General features: G+C 41.7%; 1 protein-coding gene across 5 annotated transcripts in view; it reads right to left on the reverse strand.

Annotated features, from left to right (window-relative positions):
• LOC104684955 (CREB binding protein) overlaps nucleotides 1-19,726 on the reverse strand; it is a 96,269-nt gene that overhangs the window by 29,882 nt on the left and 46,661 nt on the right. For 2 of the 5 annotated variants that reach the window (XM_039560008.1, XM_039560011.1), the window contains 12 exons: nucleotides 17,445-17,694; nucleotides 16,720-16,833; nucleotides 9,741-9,983; nucleotides 9,038-9,137; nucleotides 8,422-8,568; nucleotides 7,864-7,981; nucleotides 5,066-5,258; nucleotides 4,903-4,956; nucleotides 3,593-3,717; nucleotides 2,805-2,993; nucleotides 972-1,391; nucleotides 181-360 (listed from right to left, as the gene is read on the reverse strand). In XM_039560008.1, coding sequence (XP_039415942.1) covers nucleotides 181-360; nucleotides 972-1,391; nucleotides 2,805-2,993; nucleotides 3,593-3,717; nucleotides 4,903-4,956; nucleotides 5,066-5,258; nucleotides 7,864-7,981; nucleotides 8,422-8,568; nucleotides 9,038-9,137; nucleotides 9,741-9,983; nucleotides 16,720-16,833; nucleotides 17,445-17,694 — 2,133 coding nt within the window. The remainder of the gene's footprint in view (nucleotides 1-180; nucleotides 361-971; nucleotides 1,392-2,804; nucleotides 2,994-3,592; nucleotides 3,718-4,902; nucleotides 4,957-5,065; nucleotides 5,259-7,863; nucleotides 7,982-8,421; nucleotides 8,569-9,037; nucleotides 9,138-9,740; nucleotides 9,984-16,719; nucleotides 16,834-17,444; nucleotides 17,695-19,726) is intronic. The other 3 variants (XM_039560010.1, XM_039560009.1, XM_039560012.1) reach the window with 3 other exon arrangements.

Below are 19,726 nucleotides of genomic sequence, written 5' to 3' on the forward strand. Positions count from 1 at the left end.
CTTCAGCCACCAAAATATCAGTTTGAGACTGTTGAAGCACTTTCCATCCATGGCTTTCCTCAGGAGTTACTTTGCAGTAACGACCCTCCTCTCGCCCCTTAGCTCACCGAGTCAGACACATCATTAAGTGCTTTTATATCTATCACTGCTTTCAGTTAAGCTGTAGAGAATCTCATTTACCTCAGTCTTAGCTTCCACTTGTGTCTCACTAGTCTCTGGCTCAGTTTCTTCAGTTTTAACTTCTGATTTGCTTTCTAGCATTGGTGCATCTGGTCCTAGTTGCTGGGAATTCGTATCAGCACTAGCAACTGAGGCAGGGGTGGGGACCCTGTTATCAATACTAGCTGCTGCCTGGGATAGCTGTTGTAAAAACAGTACAAAAGAAAGACACTGCATATATAGAAATATTTTCCTTTACTAAAAATGAACAGCACAAAAGAGACATGAGATGATATTCTACAACAGTGCAGAACATGGATACAGGTCACTGTAGCCAAGTTTTGATATTACACATTTAATAACTCTGCTTTACAGAGGAGAAGCCAAGGAAGAATTCTGCCCCAAAGAGGCTTCTTTTACAGAGAAAACACCTGCCCAGTAAAATACTGTACATTCCTTGAAATGTGCATTTTCCCTGGCTGTATCTTAAAAGGAAAAAAAATACGCAAATCTCAGGATCAGAAAAGATTCTGATTATGGCCACACAGAGTATTACGCCTGTTACACCTCATCTTTCTGCACACTGCTGCCAATTTTACTTCGAGCAGTTCAGCCATTCAACCCCCCCTCCTTCACACAATGCTGAGAACATCTGAATACACACATTTTACACATCTCTAACCAACCCTCTGGTCTAAAGCAGAAGCTGCTATGGACAGCTATGGGCTCTACACATTCAGGACATGATGCTACACACAGGTACACTTGTGGGATGTCACGACACAAGGCAGAGGGGACTGGCTGGTACTTACTGGAGTGCCGGGTGGCTGTGCCTGCACAGATGTTGGCTGCTGCTGGGCTGGCTGTGGGGTTGGCACAGACTGGGGCTGGGCAGGGGTCTGTGGCTGCGGTGTCACCTGGGCCTGGGCCGCAGTCTGCCCCGTGGGGGTGCTCTGGGTCTGCGTGGCCGTGGGAACAGAACCCGGCGTCGGGGTCGGAGTTTGTCCCGAGGACGAGACCGGTGTCGATGGCTGGGTGGGCGCTGCTGGCTGGGGAGGAGTCATTCCCGTGGGGGTTTGGTGCTGGATCGGTGGCATCCCGGCAGCAGTGGACACGGGAGGTGTGGCCTGGTGCAGGGGTGGCTGGGTCACCGGGGGACACGGCAGCTGCCCGCCCTGCGGCCCCAGCATGTTCATGGAGTTGGGAAGAGCAGCACTGGGAACCTGCCCCTGCTAGGAAGAGAGAGAGTCTTACAGACCCTGGATTCACACTGATCCTTTCAATCACAGCCCTGAAGCCTTCTCTGACAGGATACTGTCAGTGTAAGCAGATCAGCCACAAATGCTGCTACTGCAAGTGACTGCTCTGATTTCTGTCATCGCTGCCATCAGCTCTCAAGGACCTTTCTCCCAGACACAGGACATCATGCACGTCCTGCATTAATTCCCACTGGCATAGAGAGGGAATCTTCACAATCCCAGTAACACAGAAACCCACAGGCAACCTCTAAATTGTGCCATTAGCTGGGCAAAGGTCAGGCTTTGACACAAAATGGTTTTGAGCAAATACCCATTTTTAGGCCAGGACTCTGAGGCAGCTCTGCTTCAGAGGGCAGGTCAACACACTTAATACTGCTGTTGCACAGAGCAAGACTTAAGAAGAGTCTTTTTGTTTTCTTTTAAATTCTAATTAAACTGCTCAATATGCTTCAGAAAACTGGGTATTTGTTTTTCAGAGCAGCAACAATAAAGTACTCCAGATGTACTTAAACCTTGAAGTGATACATTTTACTGAAGATTACATCAGATAACTGGTGATAAAAAAGAATACTCCATCCTCAAATGTAACTGTTACTCTTAGAAATACAAATCATTTAATTTCCTGCAGATGAGGTTTCAAATTTAAAACACACTTCTGTATTGCCTGTACAGAGGCAGTTTTATGGAACTAAGTGCATTGGGAAAAAAGTGTTCACCACAAAGGCAGTCAAACAACTGAGCCAGGGCCCATGAAACTGCAGATACTCCATCCTGAACATATTCCAAACTTGACTCGACAGAGCCCTTCATAACCTGATCTAAGTAATCTCTCAGAACTCTGGAGGTTTTAACTAGCCTAAATTACTTGGGCTCTGAGTTAAAGGACAAGCCTTTCCCTCCAGAAAAGCAGATACTTTGGCATCATAAGCACAGCTGCTACTTCATAGACTACTACTGTAACAGAAAAATGTTACAGGAAAAACCCAACCATTTTCTCTCCAGAAGCAGAGAAGTTAAAACAATCTTTAGAAATCTTCCCCAACCACTTCAGTATAATCCTAGATTTAAAGTTAGCTACACAGAGACAAAAACATATGCTCATAGGCATCCCATAAACTGATTCCTGATATTTCCCCTAAGAATCTCATCAGCATGAATTTTTAAGGAATTTAAATCAGGAATTGCAGGGCGTTGCGCCCCCATTAACAGATGTCGATAAGTTATGTAAGAGCTTCTGAAGAAGGCAGATGTAACCCAGGATCCCCCAAAGTTGGGGTGACTACATCAAACAATGGGTATAGAAAAACAAATAAACAAATATAAGTAAGGTAAACAAATCAGAGCAAAATAATTAAGAGCAAATAAATCTTAGAGAACCCATCTCACCTGTGCCACCCCAGCCTGGGCTGTTGACTGACCCATGCCCACACTGTTCACATTCATGGCTCCAGTGGATGCTGGGAACTGGTTTTGGGGCAGGAATTGGTTCTGGGTAGGAGCCTGACCCATCATGTTGTTGGAATGAGCTCCCATCATGTTCTGTGGCTGAGGCATTCGGGAAGGAGACATTGCCATCTGAAAATTAACGCCCAGATTAACTAATTACCATTTAGGATTACAGAGCAGGACAAAGGAAAATACCCTCACTGAAATCAACCAAAAGATAGGACAAAAAAAATAAAAGGAAAACTGGCTCAATTACACTAACTGGAAGGGGACATATGCCTATAAGTTCAGCATTTGTTCCACAGCATTCAGGAGGCAGTTATTTTTTAAACAGGTAATATTCAGAGTGTTAACTCTGTTTTGTTCTCTGGGGTGACAGAAAGAATCCAGGGAAACTAAAAATATTTCTGTTTTTCTAAAGAATAAAAACATGTTTTCATGTAGGAACAAAGAAGGTTTATGTACTGCAAAGACAATAGATGCTCTTCCACAGACTGCTTGGGATTACTGCACCTGTGGCACGTGCCCCTCTAAAGGTCTGCCTGGTGTTTTTAGAACACGTAAATGTTGAAAACAAACTCCTCACTAAAAGCCTGTCAGACTCGCTGCGTTTCCATGAAATTATCCCACAGTTTGCAGCAGTGCTCTGTGACTTGGCCTTTTCAGAGGAGATGAGGTGTGGGGTGGGCTGAGGCTGCGCTGAGCAGGGTGCTGAGGGGGGTACGAACCGCGGGCACGGCGCCCATGTTGTTCATCTGCACCGGGTGGTTCATCGGAGACGCCGCCCGCGGTCCCAGCGGTGCTTGGGGCATCTGTACATTCCCTATGGACATGGGGTTAAACTGATTCATTCCTGCAAATGCACCCCCAAAACAAGTCATTAGGAGCAAGTCAGCAGAATTTATGGATCTATATTCTACTATAAAATTAACAGTTATTATGACTGAAATTCGACCGCCCTACGCTTTATCTTTTAGTTACTTGACTTAACAGACAAATCAGGATGCAAGAAGTATTTAGAACAATACTAGTCAGGGTGAAATACAATTTTTGGTGTCTAAAAAAAACATTAAATGCAAAAGATGAAGAGTAGGTGATCTGCAGAGGATGTTGGATGATCTGCAGAGACAGGATGCTATTTATAAATAATACCTTAGGATGGTTTCTTAAAATCAGGCATTTGCTTTGAAACAGCAATGTCTTATTCAGGGCTCACTGAAATGGTTGAAGTAAATATGATAAAAATACATATTGTAGGTATGAAGGCAACTCCAAGCCTCAAATCAGGACAAAAGCTGGAAACAGGGGGCTGTGCTTTTTATACAAAACATTTAATCCCTCCAAAAAACTTGTCTAAAGCTGTAATTATGGAACTATACTTGCTATCAACTTGTTATCCTATTCAAATGAATTTTTCAAGGATTTAACTTCCCAAGGACATTTCAACACAAGTTGTGACTTCATACTAACTCTGAAGCAAGAAATAAAATAGCTGAGGACACTTTTTTGAAGGAAGTTGAAGCACCTAAAAGTCATGGGTTTATATCTTTTGGAAAAAAACCACCCATGAGCTCACAGCAGCCTCAGTGAGTAATGACAAGTGCTGTGAACAAGCTCCAAGGCTTTTTTAGATGCACTTTCCATCAGAAACCAAGAAAGGGTATCATTAGTTACACAGATTTTAGGACTAATGTGCTGTGTTTCCAGCTACAGGTGTATTTTTGGCTAATTAACTGACGAAAACATGCCAACATCCTTCCCCCTTTACAGTGTTTTAAAAGAGAATATCCACAGCATTCTTGCTTGAGCTGTCCTCTCTTTGGAAGCACTGAATTAATTCCCAATCCCCAGCAAAGTGCTGGATACTTATTGTTAACACTGCACTGACACACAGAGCAATGACAAAGAATGATGGTGAAAAAGGGCAGACCCAGTAGTTCCTCCATCCCAACACCAAAAAACCCCAACATAAGATCAACTTTTCCCCCCAACAATTATTTTGAGCCCACAAATTGCATTTAGAGAGGAAAACAGATACCTTGAGAAACCTGCATACGACTGATAGGCACGGTTGGCATGGACATAGGCCCATCTGCAACACAACACAAGAATAGTCAGCAAAACCAATTTTAAACACAACCTCAGGATTAGCTTGAGTCCAAAGATTCCTGAGAAGCAGAGGCAGCTCCAGCAGCACTTACTGGGTGGCCTGACGGGCTGTGCCTGGCCCATGGCAGCAGCCACCTGGGGAATCCCTGGGGGCTGGGGCCCGGGGGTCTGTAAGGCTGGTTGGTTCCCCAACATCCCTTGTTTATGGAGACGAGACCTCCGCTTCTCTTCCAGCTCTTTTTGTATCTTATAGATTTTCTCTGCTAATAAATGATAGTATTCATCCTAAAAGGGGGGGAAAAAAGAGTAATCAGCAGCAGCAAAACTCATTCAGTCTACTCGAATAGCATCATCTGGTTTTAGGTTGGGGTTTTTGTTTTGTTTTTTAATGTATACACCTGCCTAATTGAAAAAGAAATATTTATTTTCAGAATCCTGGTAAATTAAGACAGGCTTAAGATTGCTGTAATGCAGAAAAGGGGAAAAAAAAGCTTCCAGAAATCACACTTGCTTTATGGCTACCCTTCATACCTACTCTGAGTAAATTAGCAGACAAAGGAGAAGGCTGGAGGTTCTCTGTTGCTTCAGCAAAACCCAAGAAGCTGTGCTTTAGTTTCTAAGTGTTAATGATTTTTGAATGTTATTTTCATAATAAACATTTCCACTAATCCACAGACAAAAGAAAAAGATATTCCCAGCACACTGTTACACTGAATAAACTTTCAGGAGACAGATGTTAAGGACAGATCAATTTTTACATAAAGAAAGGAACTGCTCTTTTCCTAAAGAGTCTATCAACAATCATGGCAAAGGATAAACAAAACCAGACAAAACCTCAAAGGAATGGAGAAAATTCAGTGAAAAATAGTCCACAGGCACAGACAAGTAAACACTACATCTGTACAAGATGAAAAATCCATTTTACTCAACCCACACTGACAACAGATCCAATAAGACAGTCACAGTGCACACCATGTAGACAATTTTGCTTGTCAGGAATTGCTGGACACACATCTGCCAAGTGCATGAGATTATGCACCTGTTAAAGGCAAAAAAACTCCCACAAACCCTCAAGTCTACATTTCTTTTGTGGGGTCACCATGCTCTTAGAACCCAGGGTTACACAGAGCACAGGTTGAGTGATGCTTGCCCACAATCATTTTGTTTTTATTCAATTTTCATCGAAACCAGAATTTGTTATTACAGCAGGATTGAATTAATTTCAGAAAACTTAATATGAGACAGGTGTTCCTCAGCAGCCTTGTTAAGGAAGTCCAGTCATGCAATATAAAGCTTTGTTTTCTAGGTCACTTCTCAGAGTTTCTCAAAAATCAGTGCAGACACTTTCTGCTGTCCAGTTTAAAAGCTTTACAGCCCCTCCCCTTCTGCTGCTCAAGCCACTTCAGTTGTAACTTCCTATTTGTAAATTTGATATCGTGCTGCTTTCCCACTCCTGAAAAGGCTGTGTTCACAAGGAGCACACACTGCTAGAACAGCATTAAGCTCCTTACAGTGCCTCTTACTGATATGTTTTTCAGTGTCAAAGTAGAACGGAAGCTCCTCAAAAAGAAAGATGTAATTCCTCATGGCATTGTTAACACATTCTGAATTACTACTCCCTTCTTCCAAGTTTGCTGCTTGGAGCCAAATACATTAGATGAATTCCAATAATGGAAGCTTCTGGCCATGAGGCTCTGACAGCTGTTTTGAGGGGTGAGGAGAAGATACTTCTGGGTGTTTGTCTGTCAGAAGGCATTTAATTTTACAGTCAGGAGTTTTACTATACTATTCCTTCCTGAGAAGGTATTTAGACACCCAGGTGTGACCATGAAATCCACCTTCTATTTAAAACTGGTCTCTAAAGCTGCCAGGGTAACCAAGTGTGAGCACACCCAAGTCTTCCTTGTAAATAACCTCTTGGTAGCTACAAGGAGGATACAACGTGGTCACTGACCAACACTGACACAGCAGCAGCACTGTAAGTATGGCCATTGCCTATTTACCTCTAGGAAATAAAAGCTCCCTTTCCACCCCAAGCTCTTCTGGGAGATGGGCTGAGAGGGGCAGAAGTGTCTGACTGGATCATCTGATTATCACCTGAAATGCCACTAACTACTCTCTTTAGATACTCCTCCCTTGCTTAAGAAAGGATCTCAAGTTTCTCATCGGGTAGGATCTCACTGGCTGTTACTACTGCCATGAATAATGTTATCTTTTCCCAATGAAAAACTTCAGGGAGTGGTTCCTTTAGGATAGAATTACCACCATGTCATATCCTCAGCCTGTCAATCAACAGGGATTTGCTCCCTCCAAGTAAGAGAGATTTGAACTGACATCTCTGTGCAGACAGAGCAAAAATCACAAACTACAAGAGGAATTCTGGTTTTTTTCCCACCCACAAAGCAGGAAAACTGGCTTCTTATGTCTTAGCCCAACCACTCCTGGTGCTGCAGAGTAGAGGAGAACTAATTCCATCAGTACAGGTGGAATGAAAGCAGTAGAACAGCACTGGGTCCTAGAGAAAACCTCCAGTGGTAAAGAGGCCCTAAGAAAATTTTGTAACTGCTGCTTATACAGAATTCCAAAAAGGGAGGAAGTCAGAAAGGGAAACATCAAGAACTGCAAGCTGTTCTCCAAGCTTCCTGCATGTCAATCACACTTTCAGGAGGATGCAAGCAGGGACGGATGTGATGGTGTCTAGAGGTGAGGGGGGTGAATTAGCTTGGAGTGACATGAATCACATGGTCTGGGACTACACAAACACTGTCACAGACTGAAAACACGACTTTCCTCATGAAGAGGGCAGTGAAATGATTCTCTGTGGTTTTCTTTACACTTCTAAGATCTGTGATGCTACTGTTCTTTAACATGTTGGAGTGAAGCAACATACCCTACTATTAGCAGATTCATACATGTCTCCTTCCACTTTCCTGGCATAAGCCACCAAGTTCTCCATGCGGCGATCCTTCAGTGCTGCTGGATCAGGAGTGGGGAAGATGGCTTGGACACTGCAAGGATGGAGAAACAATAATAGAAAAAAATCCTCAGAGAAACCCAAAAATCAATACAGCTTTATGATAATTACCCTGGATGCTCCCTTACACACCAGGTATGTAAAAGCATATCAAAATGGTTAAAAAAAAATTTTTAAATATTTCACACAGGATTAAAGCAAATTCAATGATGAAAATAAAGTGAGGTTTAACAGTCTGGAGTCTAAATAACTGCTCACCACAGCAGAGCAAATTTACTAGCAATAGAAACTACTTCCATGCCCACTCCTTAATGAGCATGAAGAACGAACTGAAGAGGAGGGTTAAAGGTAACTCATCCTGAGTGGCCCAGCACCTGAGAACCACTACTGGTAACTTTCAGCTTAATAGAAGAACTACTGTACTGAAATTATTTAAAAACATTGAGGAAAAAGGCAGCCTTGGTGAATACTTACAGTTTATGCACTAAATGATTGCGCAGGTCCTGAGTGACATGTTCATGCCATGCTTTCCTTACCCCGGTACTCGAAGGAGGTGCAGCCGTTGGCATTGAGCTGAGGTTTCCAACATTGCCAGAGTTTGTGCCATCATTCATTAGTGGGCTAAAGTAAAAAGAAAAAGGACTGTTAGAGTACCAGAATGCAGAGTTTTGTCGTAGATTTGATGCCTGAAGTAATCTTTGAGTTGTTGCTTTCACCACTTTCAGCTATTGCATCAAACATTCTCTTAAGTGAAATTTTGGCATCAACAAACTGCAACCCCTGAAGCAGCAAAGCTCAGGAGTTTACAAGGCACATTCACAGTGTGAATGGTAAAGAATCACAACTATGAACTTAAAAATACAAATTATTCTTCCTTTGGGACTTCATTTAAAACTATTAAATATTGTGGGGCTCTCAGGAGGCACAAAGCAGCAGCTCTGGAACTGAAACAGGAAAGAAGAGCAGAGCTGTACACGTGACTGACCATCTCCATGCCAATACAATCAGTTTTTAAAGCATGCTCTTTATTTACATTCATAAGCATGTAAATAAATGTTTAATTGAGCAAGAATGAAAATGTGTGCATTACTTATTTGTCCCAAGGGATGTTGGAAGAGCAGTTTCAGAAATTAGACCCGGTTGCTGGTCTGTTGTTATTCCTCCTGCGGGAAGGTTCATCTGGTTGGCTCCTTTGGGACAAAATTAAACATCATTGGTACACAGGTCACAATTTTGACAATAATATGACAAAACTACACTTTAGTGACCCACCTGGCTAACAAAAGAAGCAATTTATCAGTTTAAGTATTTTTATAATAATACCTGCTGTACTGCACATACATGGCTATTTAAGTTACTTACAAAAACGAGTCTATTAAAATTTTAAATTCATAAACTCTTAAGATTATATCAATAAGCTATAAAGAAGGTAATACTAGCAATTAAGATGCAAAAAAAAAAGGTAGTATTTGTGATAGAATTGTCTGTTAGAACAGGTAACAATTGTTAAACCAAAATCCTTCAGCAATTCTGTCTCATCACCTCAGAGAATGAGCTATGGGCTATGTTTTAAAAGAAACTGAAACTCCTGCTATTTGGCAAAAGCACTATATTAAAAACTTTTGAATATTCAAACGTAAATGAACGGCAGTGTATATAAATAGTGTATTTTTAACTCACTAAACAACATGAACAGACAGTCACTACTCTGACCAAACAAAATACCAGACTGTCCTAAAAATGCAACATCAGTTATTTTAACATTGTTTTTTCTTGGTCTTTTCTGCACCTACCCAGTGCATTAATGGTCCTCATTTGCTGGTGAGCCTGAGGCTGTGCTGGCTGCTGGCCTTGGACCTGGGGCTGCAGCTGTGTTTGAGGCTGGTTGCCATATGGCAGCCCAAGGGCAGCGTAGGCTCGTTGCATGGAGCTGGGGTCAATTGGATTGGGATTACTTAGCGATGGAGTGTTCTGCTGGCCCGTGCCAACAGAACCAATGGAATTCTGGATTCCACCAGCTGGAGACCCTAAAAGGGCTATAGAAAAGAGAAAGGATAAGAGAAAATTAAAACTCGATGAGGATAAGGAGTAAAACCAGTCATGCCAAGAGTCACCAGAACATGCACATATTCTATGGTACAGACATTTTTCTGCCAGAGGACAGAACAACACCCGAGATGCCAAGTGGGAAAACTCAGCCCTTGATTCTACAGGACAGAACCCACCCTGGCTATTAATCCATGCAGTCTAAAGAGAAGTGCTGTAAATTTCAGGCAGATAAGCCCATAATTACTTGTAAGAGATATATAGTATAGGCTCCTATACAAGGCTAAATAGGATTTTCATGCTTAGGGACAGTAAACTAAGGGGAAAAAAATTTAATTCCTCTACTTCCCTCTTTCCCATCAATCCCATTTTAGGTCAAAATATTTGGCTCCAGAACAGAGATCCTGAGTTCAGCAGAAACACTGTGTCCTTGGACACAAAGGTAATACTGAAGATCTGTTGGTAGAAATTTTCATTGCGAGCAGTCACCAGATGAATCCTCTGAAGGCCAAACTACCTTAAACCCCAAGTTACTCAGAGCTGTGAAAAACCTTGATGAGTTTCAGACTGTACTGGCAAAATCTAAAATAAGTTGGAGAGTCAGAAAGGGGTGCAACCCTGGTCAATAATTTAGACAATGTTTAGATATTCATTAACCTATATGGCTACCACAACCAACCAACCTCTCCCACCATGCAGACGTATGGAAGAGTCATTTGCATTGTAGACAGAAATGGAAACAAGAGGGTAAAGTAGTATTTACTTAATCCAGAAGTGAGTAAAATTTTGCTTTCTGGTTCTCATTTTAGCTGCAATTCTAAGTAATACCATGTTCCATTGTGAATGACCCATGGAGTACAACCTTCAGCACAAAGACACTGCATTTTGATAACCAAGACTCTGGTAGAAGTAACACTTCCTTCACATTTTCCCCCTCAGGTAATTAAGTACGTAATGTGCATTACAAATGTGTGAGCTAAACTTAGCAACAGTAATGGCTCTTAATATAGGCAACAATAACTGTTCTATGGAAATATTAGGAGGGGCACGTGGTTAGATAAAAAAGTCATGAAAACAAGCCTTCTGAGACATTAACAGCATTATCCAGGCTTTCTTAAGTCCTTACCCACTATGGAAACTGAATCACTGAAAGAGATACATAAGCTTCCAGCTTCCACCCAAGAGAAAACATACACATTGCACAGTCCAGACTTTTCCCTCTCCAGATGAGAAATCAATTTGATCTCATTTGCCAAAGAACTACTAATAAATATACTCAGATATCTCCCTCTCCTGAATGAGCAGCCCCACAAAAAACATCCTTTTTTTCCCCAAAGGACAATCCACAGTGTTTTAAAAGCTGGGATTACCATGGAAATTAAGGCTTATGTATACTTACACTCTGTGGACACACTCACAATAACTTTTGAACTCACTGATCACTTCCAAGAGAATTTAAAAACAAAGACAGAAGCTGATTAAGATCCTATCAGCTTAATTAAAAAGAAAAAAAAAAAGACATATTAAAGAGCACCTATATGAATTCCTCATTGGACTTGCACGTACTACTCTGTAATCACAAAATCTAGGAGAAAGATGCCTCTACACTACTGCAAGCCAAGGAATAGGAACATTAAACAGCACAAAACTTGTGGCACCCTGGAATTCAAAAGGCTTCAGAGGCTGCTGTGACAGCACAGATTGTTTCAGGAGCTAATAGGAATTCCAGCTTGTTAGAGGATGATATTCCACCAGAAAAATTAGGACAAAACACCCCCAATCCGCTTTCAGCGCTGGCTGGAAGTGTGGAGATGGCAGAATGCCCACAGGTGATGCCAATATTGGGAACTAGAGAAAGGCTTCTGGCCATCCCATTGTGGAGAGCCCAGCCTTCCACCATCCCTCACAGTCTCCTGGGGAAAAGACCACTGATTGTCTGAGACTGCAAGCTTGGCTTTAAGCTCACTTGGAGAAGTCCAGCACCTCCAGCCCACGGCTCTGGGCGGAGCTTTGGCAGCAGCATCAGTTACTACAAAGCGTAAGTTCAGCCCCTGTGTTAGAACAGTTTTAGACTATTTGGCCTCAGCTTTTCTACACTTCACAACTCAATAGGATCCTGTTCTGACTATTTCCCAACATCAGGAATCTGTTTTTGAAGGAGTTTTTCTTGTCTGTTTGTTCACTGGTTTTACATGAAGGCATGACATTATCTGTCAAACAAGAAGATGGAGGCAGAGAGTATTAAATTTCCACTCTGGAGAAACCCAAGTGCAAATGCTGTTCCTTCTGTGACAGATACTGCAGGAAATAAAGTCAACTAAAATAAATACAGCCCTGGAACAGACACATTAGGCCACTGCTACGTGAAGCAATGTCTACTGCAATTTACTTTTCTTAACTGATGCTTCAGACATTGAGGAGCCCACGACAGAAGTTACAAGAGTGAAGTGAGCTCTGTAATTCACATTATAAATGCTGTAAAGACAACTGGCTCTGTGTGTCCCAGTGTTACAGTGTCACTTGTGTTTATGTACTTGGGGAGGGAAGGTTCAAACGAGCACAAGTTAAGCAGCCCCAGAACTTCCTGAGCAGCCTTGGTGACACCCCGATGCCGCAGAAGGCATCAAAACCATCAAACAGCAGCTGACCTGCAGGATTCCTGTCTCAGGTAATGCTGTTTAATGACACTGCACTCATGTATTCTAGGGGGAAGCCCCTCCAGCTAATTAAAATTTATTTTAAACACAGATCCCTAATGCTATTTTAAGTATGAATGCCCAGCACTTCTCTAACCTGACCACTCCAGTGCAACATGTTAAACCATTTTTGAGAATTTTAAATTCCTAAACACTAAGGATTAGATCAATAAGCTAGAAAGAAGGTAATACTAACAATTAAGATGCAAAAAGAAAGTAGCATTTGAGACAGAATTGTCTGTTAGAACAGCTGGCAGTTGTTAAACCAAAATCCTTCAGCAATTCTGTCTCATCACCTCAGACAACAAGATATGAGCTGGTTTAAATTTAGCCACGCTGGTTTAAATGTTTGATTTTGCTTCCAAATTCTTTAATTGAGATTTGTTCTGTTCTGCAACTCCTCACTCTGCTCATCTCAAAGTGGCTGGAGCAAAATTTGTGCTGGTGCCCTTGACTCACCTCAGCATGAGCTTGTCCTGCACTCAGCATTAGGCAGGTACATGAAGGTAAGGGTACACAATCGTTTAATTAAAGGCTGTACTTGAATCAAATCACGGGGTGAAGATTTTATGAAGAACTTGAAGCAGGAAGTGCCAGTTTTAAACTTCACCACCAATGCCATTTTAATTTTTATTTAAGTTAAGCATTAAATCATAAGCCTTCAGTACAGCATTGTATCAGGCAGTCAATGGAACTCCTTCATCCATAGACTAACCATCCATCATGCGCCTCCATGGGATAACTGATGTGTCACCATTATATGATTTCCAGCAATTGAAAAAACAAGAGACATGTTTTTTTGTAGATCTTACAGTTATTGACAGCAAGACTTGAACGAGCTGGATTTCATTTGTTTTCACAGGAAGCAGACTCCACTGAAGAAGTTGCTGCCTCCTCCTCCTGGACACGTTTCCCCCTGCATGGATATACTCACTCTTTCCTTCTCTGCAAAGGATTGGTTCCCAAATGCTCTATATTCAGGTCCTCTTCCATTTTCCACCTGTATTCAATAACCTGCTACCTCAGCCAGCTAAATCCTGGTCCTACTTCCATTTTCCTCATCAGACTCCTACTCTTTCATCCCTGACTTCACATACTCCAGAATTTCTGTCTCTGTCATCTCTAAAATCACACTTTTAGGTGAAGATTAATTGTCTCAAGTTTAATTTTTCTTAATCCAGCTTTCTCCTTGCTGCATTTTGTTTAAAATTTTTCTACAAGGAAAGTTACAGAGGAGACCAGCTCCAAGTTCACAACTCCACTTTCCGGCCTCAATCGTCTGAGCGTGGATCCCAGGGGTTTTCCAGCGTCCCCTGGTCCTGGAATGACGCACACCAAGCACTGCATGGGGATGGCCCAGGACATTACAAATGGGAGCAGATCCAGGAGCTGTGGCACAACATACCTGCCCAGGCCAGGAATGGAAGAATTAAGGACCTTAAGCACGTGCATGACAAGATGAATCTTCAAAAAAATAATTGACGCAGCTAGGAAATACATCAACAACTGTTTGCAAAATTTTGTAACTCATATTGTGGTGGGCCCAGCAGGAAGCAAGAAGTACTTCCTAACAAAAACAAGCCTTCAACCCCAAAATATTTCAACCAAATTTCAAGCCATTACTTCAAAACACAGGAATCACCTGCTTATTCAAAAGAAAAGCTTAATGTTTTACCATGTACAAAATAATATTTGTTTTCCAGTTTCCCCTGCCCCCTCAGAGGTAAATGGGACACACTATAAGAACCATGGTGGAAGAATTTTAAATTTGTCCCAATGTGTCCTTTTAACAAGTCAGGTCACTATCAAGCATTATAGTAAAATATAGTTCAAGACTGCTTTAAAATAAATAAAAAAGGCAATACAAAGGAAACCCGGCACAATGTTCTTTGCAAAAAATCTCAACACTGAAAGACCTGTACAGAAACAGCTCCATGGCAATAATCTAAACCCCAGGACTTTCCAGGACTTGCAGATCCCCAAGGAGGAGGAACAGAAAGCCACAAAAGCACAGGAATGACTGCACATGGAAGGGAGGCACCACACTGCAATGGTTCACCAGTGCTCAGCTGCAGAATGTTCTAAAAGGTGGGCACCCTTTGAATGAGCTGCTTGAAAGCCCAGCATGGACACACCAGGACTGAAATAACAACAGGAAAACAGGGATGGGCACAGGAAGGAGGGTCACCACACTTCTCATTCCTTTTCCCCTTTCTGAATGTTCTCTGTATTCTGCCAAATGCAGACTCCCTCCTCCTCCTCCCAATTTAGTAGAAGCTACCATGATTTATTCTCAAAAAAGACAACATTTTCTTCCAGTCTAAAACTAACCCAACTCTGGTTAGTTTTCACCTGAGCAGGCACAACATTTTAAAATGTGCATATTAATGTAAATCATTTCACAAACCTTCCTGAATGCCCAAAAAGGGGTACCTTTTATAATATATGTAAACAAGTACTTTTAGTGTTCTTCTTTCATCTCCCAACAAACCGTGAGGTGTTACATGTATGACTCAGAGACATAATCCAGGACAAAGAACCCTGCACCACTGGATTATTGATTAACTGAACTGAAGAAGGGGATTTCATATTTATCTCCTTCCATATGCAACAAGAGAGACAAATTCTACACTTATCCACTATAATTCTGTTGCAGTCAGACAATATCCTATTTGATCCCATAGTAAAATTATTTTTAAGGACTGTTTATGTTCAAGTTTTTGTTCTCTTTTGATCAGCTGTATGAACAACAAAACAAATAGTGCACAAAATACTTTTGTAAAGCAGCTTGTATTGAAAAATACAATTCTGTTCTGGTAGATGTTGTTAGCACTTTGATAACAACTGTGTAATAAGGATGTTAAGCACAAATGGACCATGTCATATTAAAAAGCAAAGCCTTCAACATATTTTTTGAGGGCCAAACTAAACACTTGCAACAAATTACTACTTTCAAAGTACAAAATTTATCTTGTTTATCAAGGAGAAGTTTGGTAAAATAAAAACAAAATCCTGACCTCCAAGTAGCTCTATCGTTATACTTTCTTCAGTTTTGGAGGAGGAAAACCCCTCCTAAAACCATAAAGAGAACATGCTCAATGGATAATTTTGATCATTTTAGCAGCTACTCTCCCCCCCACCTTAATCCCACCTAACCTAGGAGCAACTCTCCATCCTCCAAGGTTTACTGGTGTTCCCCCACTGCAGTCTCAGCTTAACTGGAAATCAGCAGAATGTTTCCAATCCAATTCTAATGTACAAGCTTTGCAAGTCCTGCAGCTATTTTCCACCCTTTCTTAACCCTTATTTGAATATACTTAGGCATAACATTACTTAAGGCTTCTAGAACTTTACATTGATGCTGTAAAATGTTCCACCCTGGCATCTTTTCAAAGGACTTGATGAGAAGCAAACCTACCAACATAAGTTCAGATTTTCTGTTTCAGAGCAAGAGGGAAGAAGAAATAAACTACAAATGGATTGGCCCCAATGATCAGCAACAGCTCAGCTATTATAAAAACCAGGCATGATTTGCAGAACTTCAGCTAATCTATACCAGTGTTAAATACACTTAATGATTAAGGCACCCAGAGCTTTTTGCATGGGAGAATTGTTTTTTCAAACATTTTTGATTATTTTAAATCATTAGCATGTTGATTTAAGTTGTTCCTAGCAGCAGGAAAAACAATCAAGTAGCTTATCTCCTTCCCAAGCCCCTACCTACATCCAAAACTGCCTCATAACTGGAATCTATTGACCTGCCTCACAATGAAACACCAGTTAGAAGTTACCACACCCTTTAAAAAAGATGTGTGCTTGAGCTCAGACTTTCCCAATTATTGTGTATTTAAGTAATAAATTGCATTCAATGATCAGAAATGGGAATTCACTGCTATATCTATCCTTATACAAGATTGTTAACAGCTACTAAGTTTGTTGGGATACTGTCAAGAGTTTATTCCTCCACTGCACACGTGGTCAACTTTGGTTTAACAGTTTTACTGGTGCCAGCAGTAAGAGAAGTACTTACGTTGTTGGTTTCTTTTGTCACTGGCATTTTTCAGAGGAAGGCACACGGGACAGTCGTGCCGAGTACAATTCTTCCAGTGGGAGATGATTTGTCTCGAAGATGCACAATGAGCAACTGCAGCAAGGGAAAGCAAGAGTTAAGAGTCACTCCTTGGTTAATTGGTTTTGAATTATTTCATTTTTTAGAGTAACTCTACTCTTTCTCTTTCACAAGCAATACTAAAACCGCAAACAACTAATTTTTTTTGTGGTCTACCAGCAACTGAAGGAAATCGGTACTAAAATTTAAGACAAAGACACGGTGGACACTACACCCTCCTTATACAACAGAGATGAAAAGGATGCTTGCAAGGCTACACTGACACCTTCCTACCTCCAAAAGGCAAATATTGCAATACTGTACATACAACTAAACACAATTAAAATGTTTTGCGATCCCAGTGCAAATGAAGGAAACTAGTACTAAAATTTAAGACAAAGACATGGTGGATATCACACTCAATATAACAGAGGAGATGAAGAAGATGCTCGCACGGCTACACTGGCACCATCCTCCTTGAGGAGGGCAAATATTGCACTCTGTTTTCTGAACTGGAAACTGCAGAGAGATGAGAGCTGGGAGCAGTTTAACCACAGAACCAGTTCTGGCACTGCCTTGCGCCAGGCACAGGGACCCTCTGGACGAGAAGAGAAAGGCTGGGGACAGAGAGAGCAGAGAGGCCTCACCTTGGCAGGCCTTGCCAGCCTGGCAGTGCGTCATGTGGTTGAGGACGTTCTTCATGGTGCGGCAGTGCGGGAGGGCGCAGGCGCGCACCTCGCCGTTGGCCTGCTCGCGCCGCTGACACTTGTGAGCGTGGAGCAGCAAAACCAGCTGCTGCTGGATCAGTTTGCGCTTCTCGGGGTCTGCTGTGGGCCCAGTGGCCATGGCCTGCGTCGGGACGATTCCCACTTGCTGGACCTGGGTTTGCATCTGGGACTGAGAGAAAAGCGGAGAGTTCAGCATTGTGCCTGTGAGCCGCAGCTCTGATCTTAATCTTGTACAACAATTTGAGTATCACAAAACTGTTCACTGAGCTGCAAGGGTTATTGCACCACTCCCTGCAGCATTCTCAAACATTTCTAATGCTGGAGCAACGTGAATGTATTGAAAGGTTCCTCTGTTAAAACACTTACACAAACAGGAGTTTAAATAACGAGCCATTCAAAATACTGTTTATTAGAGAGACTGTAATTCCAACAGCAACTAGCTCTTACTACTCTTACACCTCTTACTCAGAGTGGAATTCTTTAAGATCCCTTCCAAACCACACCAATCTATGATTCTATGAATTCCAGCTTGTTTAGTGCTACAATTTCATAATATAGGTTATATTTTCATATTACAGGTTTTATACACTTCAATCCTAGTTTCTTGTCTCTAACAAAGAGAAGTCCAATGGGAGAAGACAATCAAAATTCTATGACTGTCTCCATGCATTACAGCAACAGGTGGAGCTGATTTTCCAAGCCTAAGTTAGTCCTTTGTCTCTCCAAGTGATATTCCTTCCGCACAGAAAATTCCCAGGGCAAGTTGTATATAGTTTTCTCCTAGTAAGGGTCACCTAAATCTGGGTTGCATTATGGCTACTGAAGAGAACGAGAGTTACCACAGGGTGACACTGGGTTGTATTAGGTTTAAAATCCAATGGTTTACTTCCAGCACCCATTCTTTAGGGACAAACTTCTGCACCAAGGCCTGAGCTCTGCCTGACAGCTGCAAACCCACAGAGATCTTCAGTCTAGGGCACAGCTCGTAACAGTGCAGAAGAGAAACAGCCTCTTTAACATGTCAATTATTCAGCACAGATTAAGTAGCTTTTCTACCTTCCCAGACAAATGTAGAAACCTGATGTTCAAAATTAAACATATCCACAGCTTGCAATGAGTCCCCTAGCAGGAACAGATATGGGACTGAAAAAGTGCTGAAATCCGTATGATTTGCAGCCTAAATTAGTCTCATGGGCAAAGAAGCAACTGTCCCAAGAATCACTTTGATTATGCACTGTGAAAACAGGTTACCACAGGAAAGCTCACCAAATTCCAAGCTACCTAAGGAAAAGGAGCCCTTAAAACCACTTATGAATAGAATATAGGAACATTAGGACTATACTGGGGAGGTAACAGAAGAAATAGTTCAATGCTGTCTGCAGAACTACTGACCAAATCCTGCACACCACATTTAAAGAAAATCAGGTTTAAGTGACAGCATAAACCATTTGTAGCCCACTCTACTTCTGACCTTTGAGAAGGATTCCCCAGCAAATTCCATAGCCCACAAAACCCTAATTTTCTTAGACCAACAAAAGGTTCCCTACACTAGTTCTCCCTATTTCAGCAGCAAGCTTTGTCCCTGCACATCAAGTTTTGGAGCTTGCTTTTCTTCTAGGGAATGAAGCACACAAGATCAAGTAGAAAACACCATGTCTGGTATTTGATGGAGGAAGTGGGGACTCTGCCACTTGATAATGATTATAGTAAGTCTTAGACAAAGAGGAACTGCTGAATCTGTTTGTCTTGGGCTTTCAAGAGAAAGAACAATAAAAGGAATAAGTGGGTGAATGAAGGAAACCCATGAACATCCGCTGCCAGTGCATGCAGCTGAAATTCAGTCTTCCATTTCTCCTGTGAACAAATCCACAGAGCAGAGAGGTTTTGCTGAAACAATTCTTGGGTCACAAATAGGAAACAATTAGTTCAGCTAATCTGCAGAAAAATACAGGGATCATGCCAAAGAAAATCTTGTTGGAAGCGATGCTTTCATCCCAGTCAAAGAATTGTTTCCCAAGCCAAGTCCTCCTTTTGTTACTACCCTTCCAGTTAACAGACACAACTGCAGCTGTATCAGCACAGATGCCCTGACCCAAAAGGGTTTCTTGAAGACTGAGTAACAAAAAAGCAGAACTGCAGAGTATCAGTGGTTTGAAGAACAAAGCAGCCTCAGTCCAGATCAGTGTGTCTGCAGGTAGGCA

Source organism: Corvus cornix, chromosome 14, assembly GCF_000738735.6.
Source record: "Corvus cornix cornix isolate S_Up_H32 chromosome 14, ASM73873v5, whole genome shotgun sequence".
Taxonomy (NCBI): Eukaryota; Metazoa; Chordata; class Aves; order Passeriformes; family Corvidae; genus Corvus; species Corvus cornix.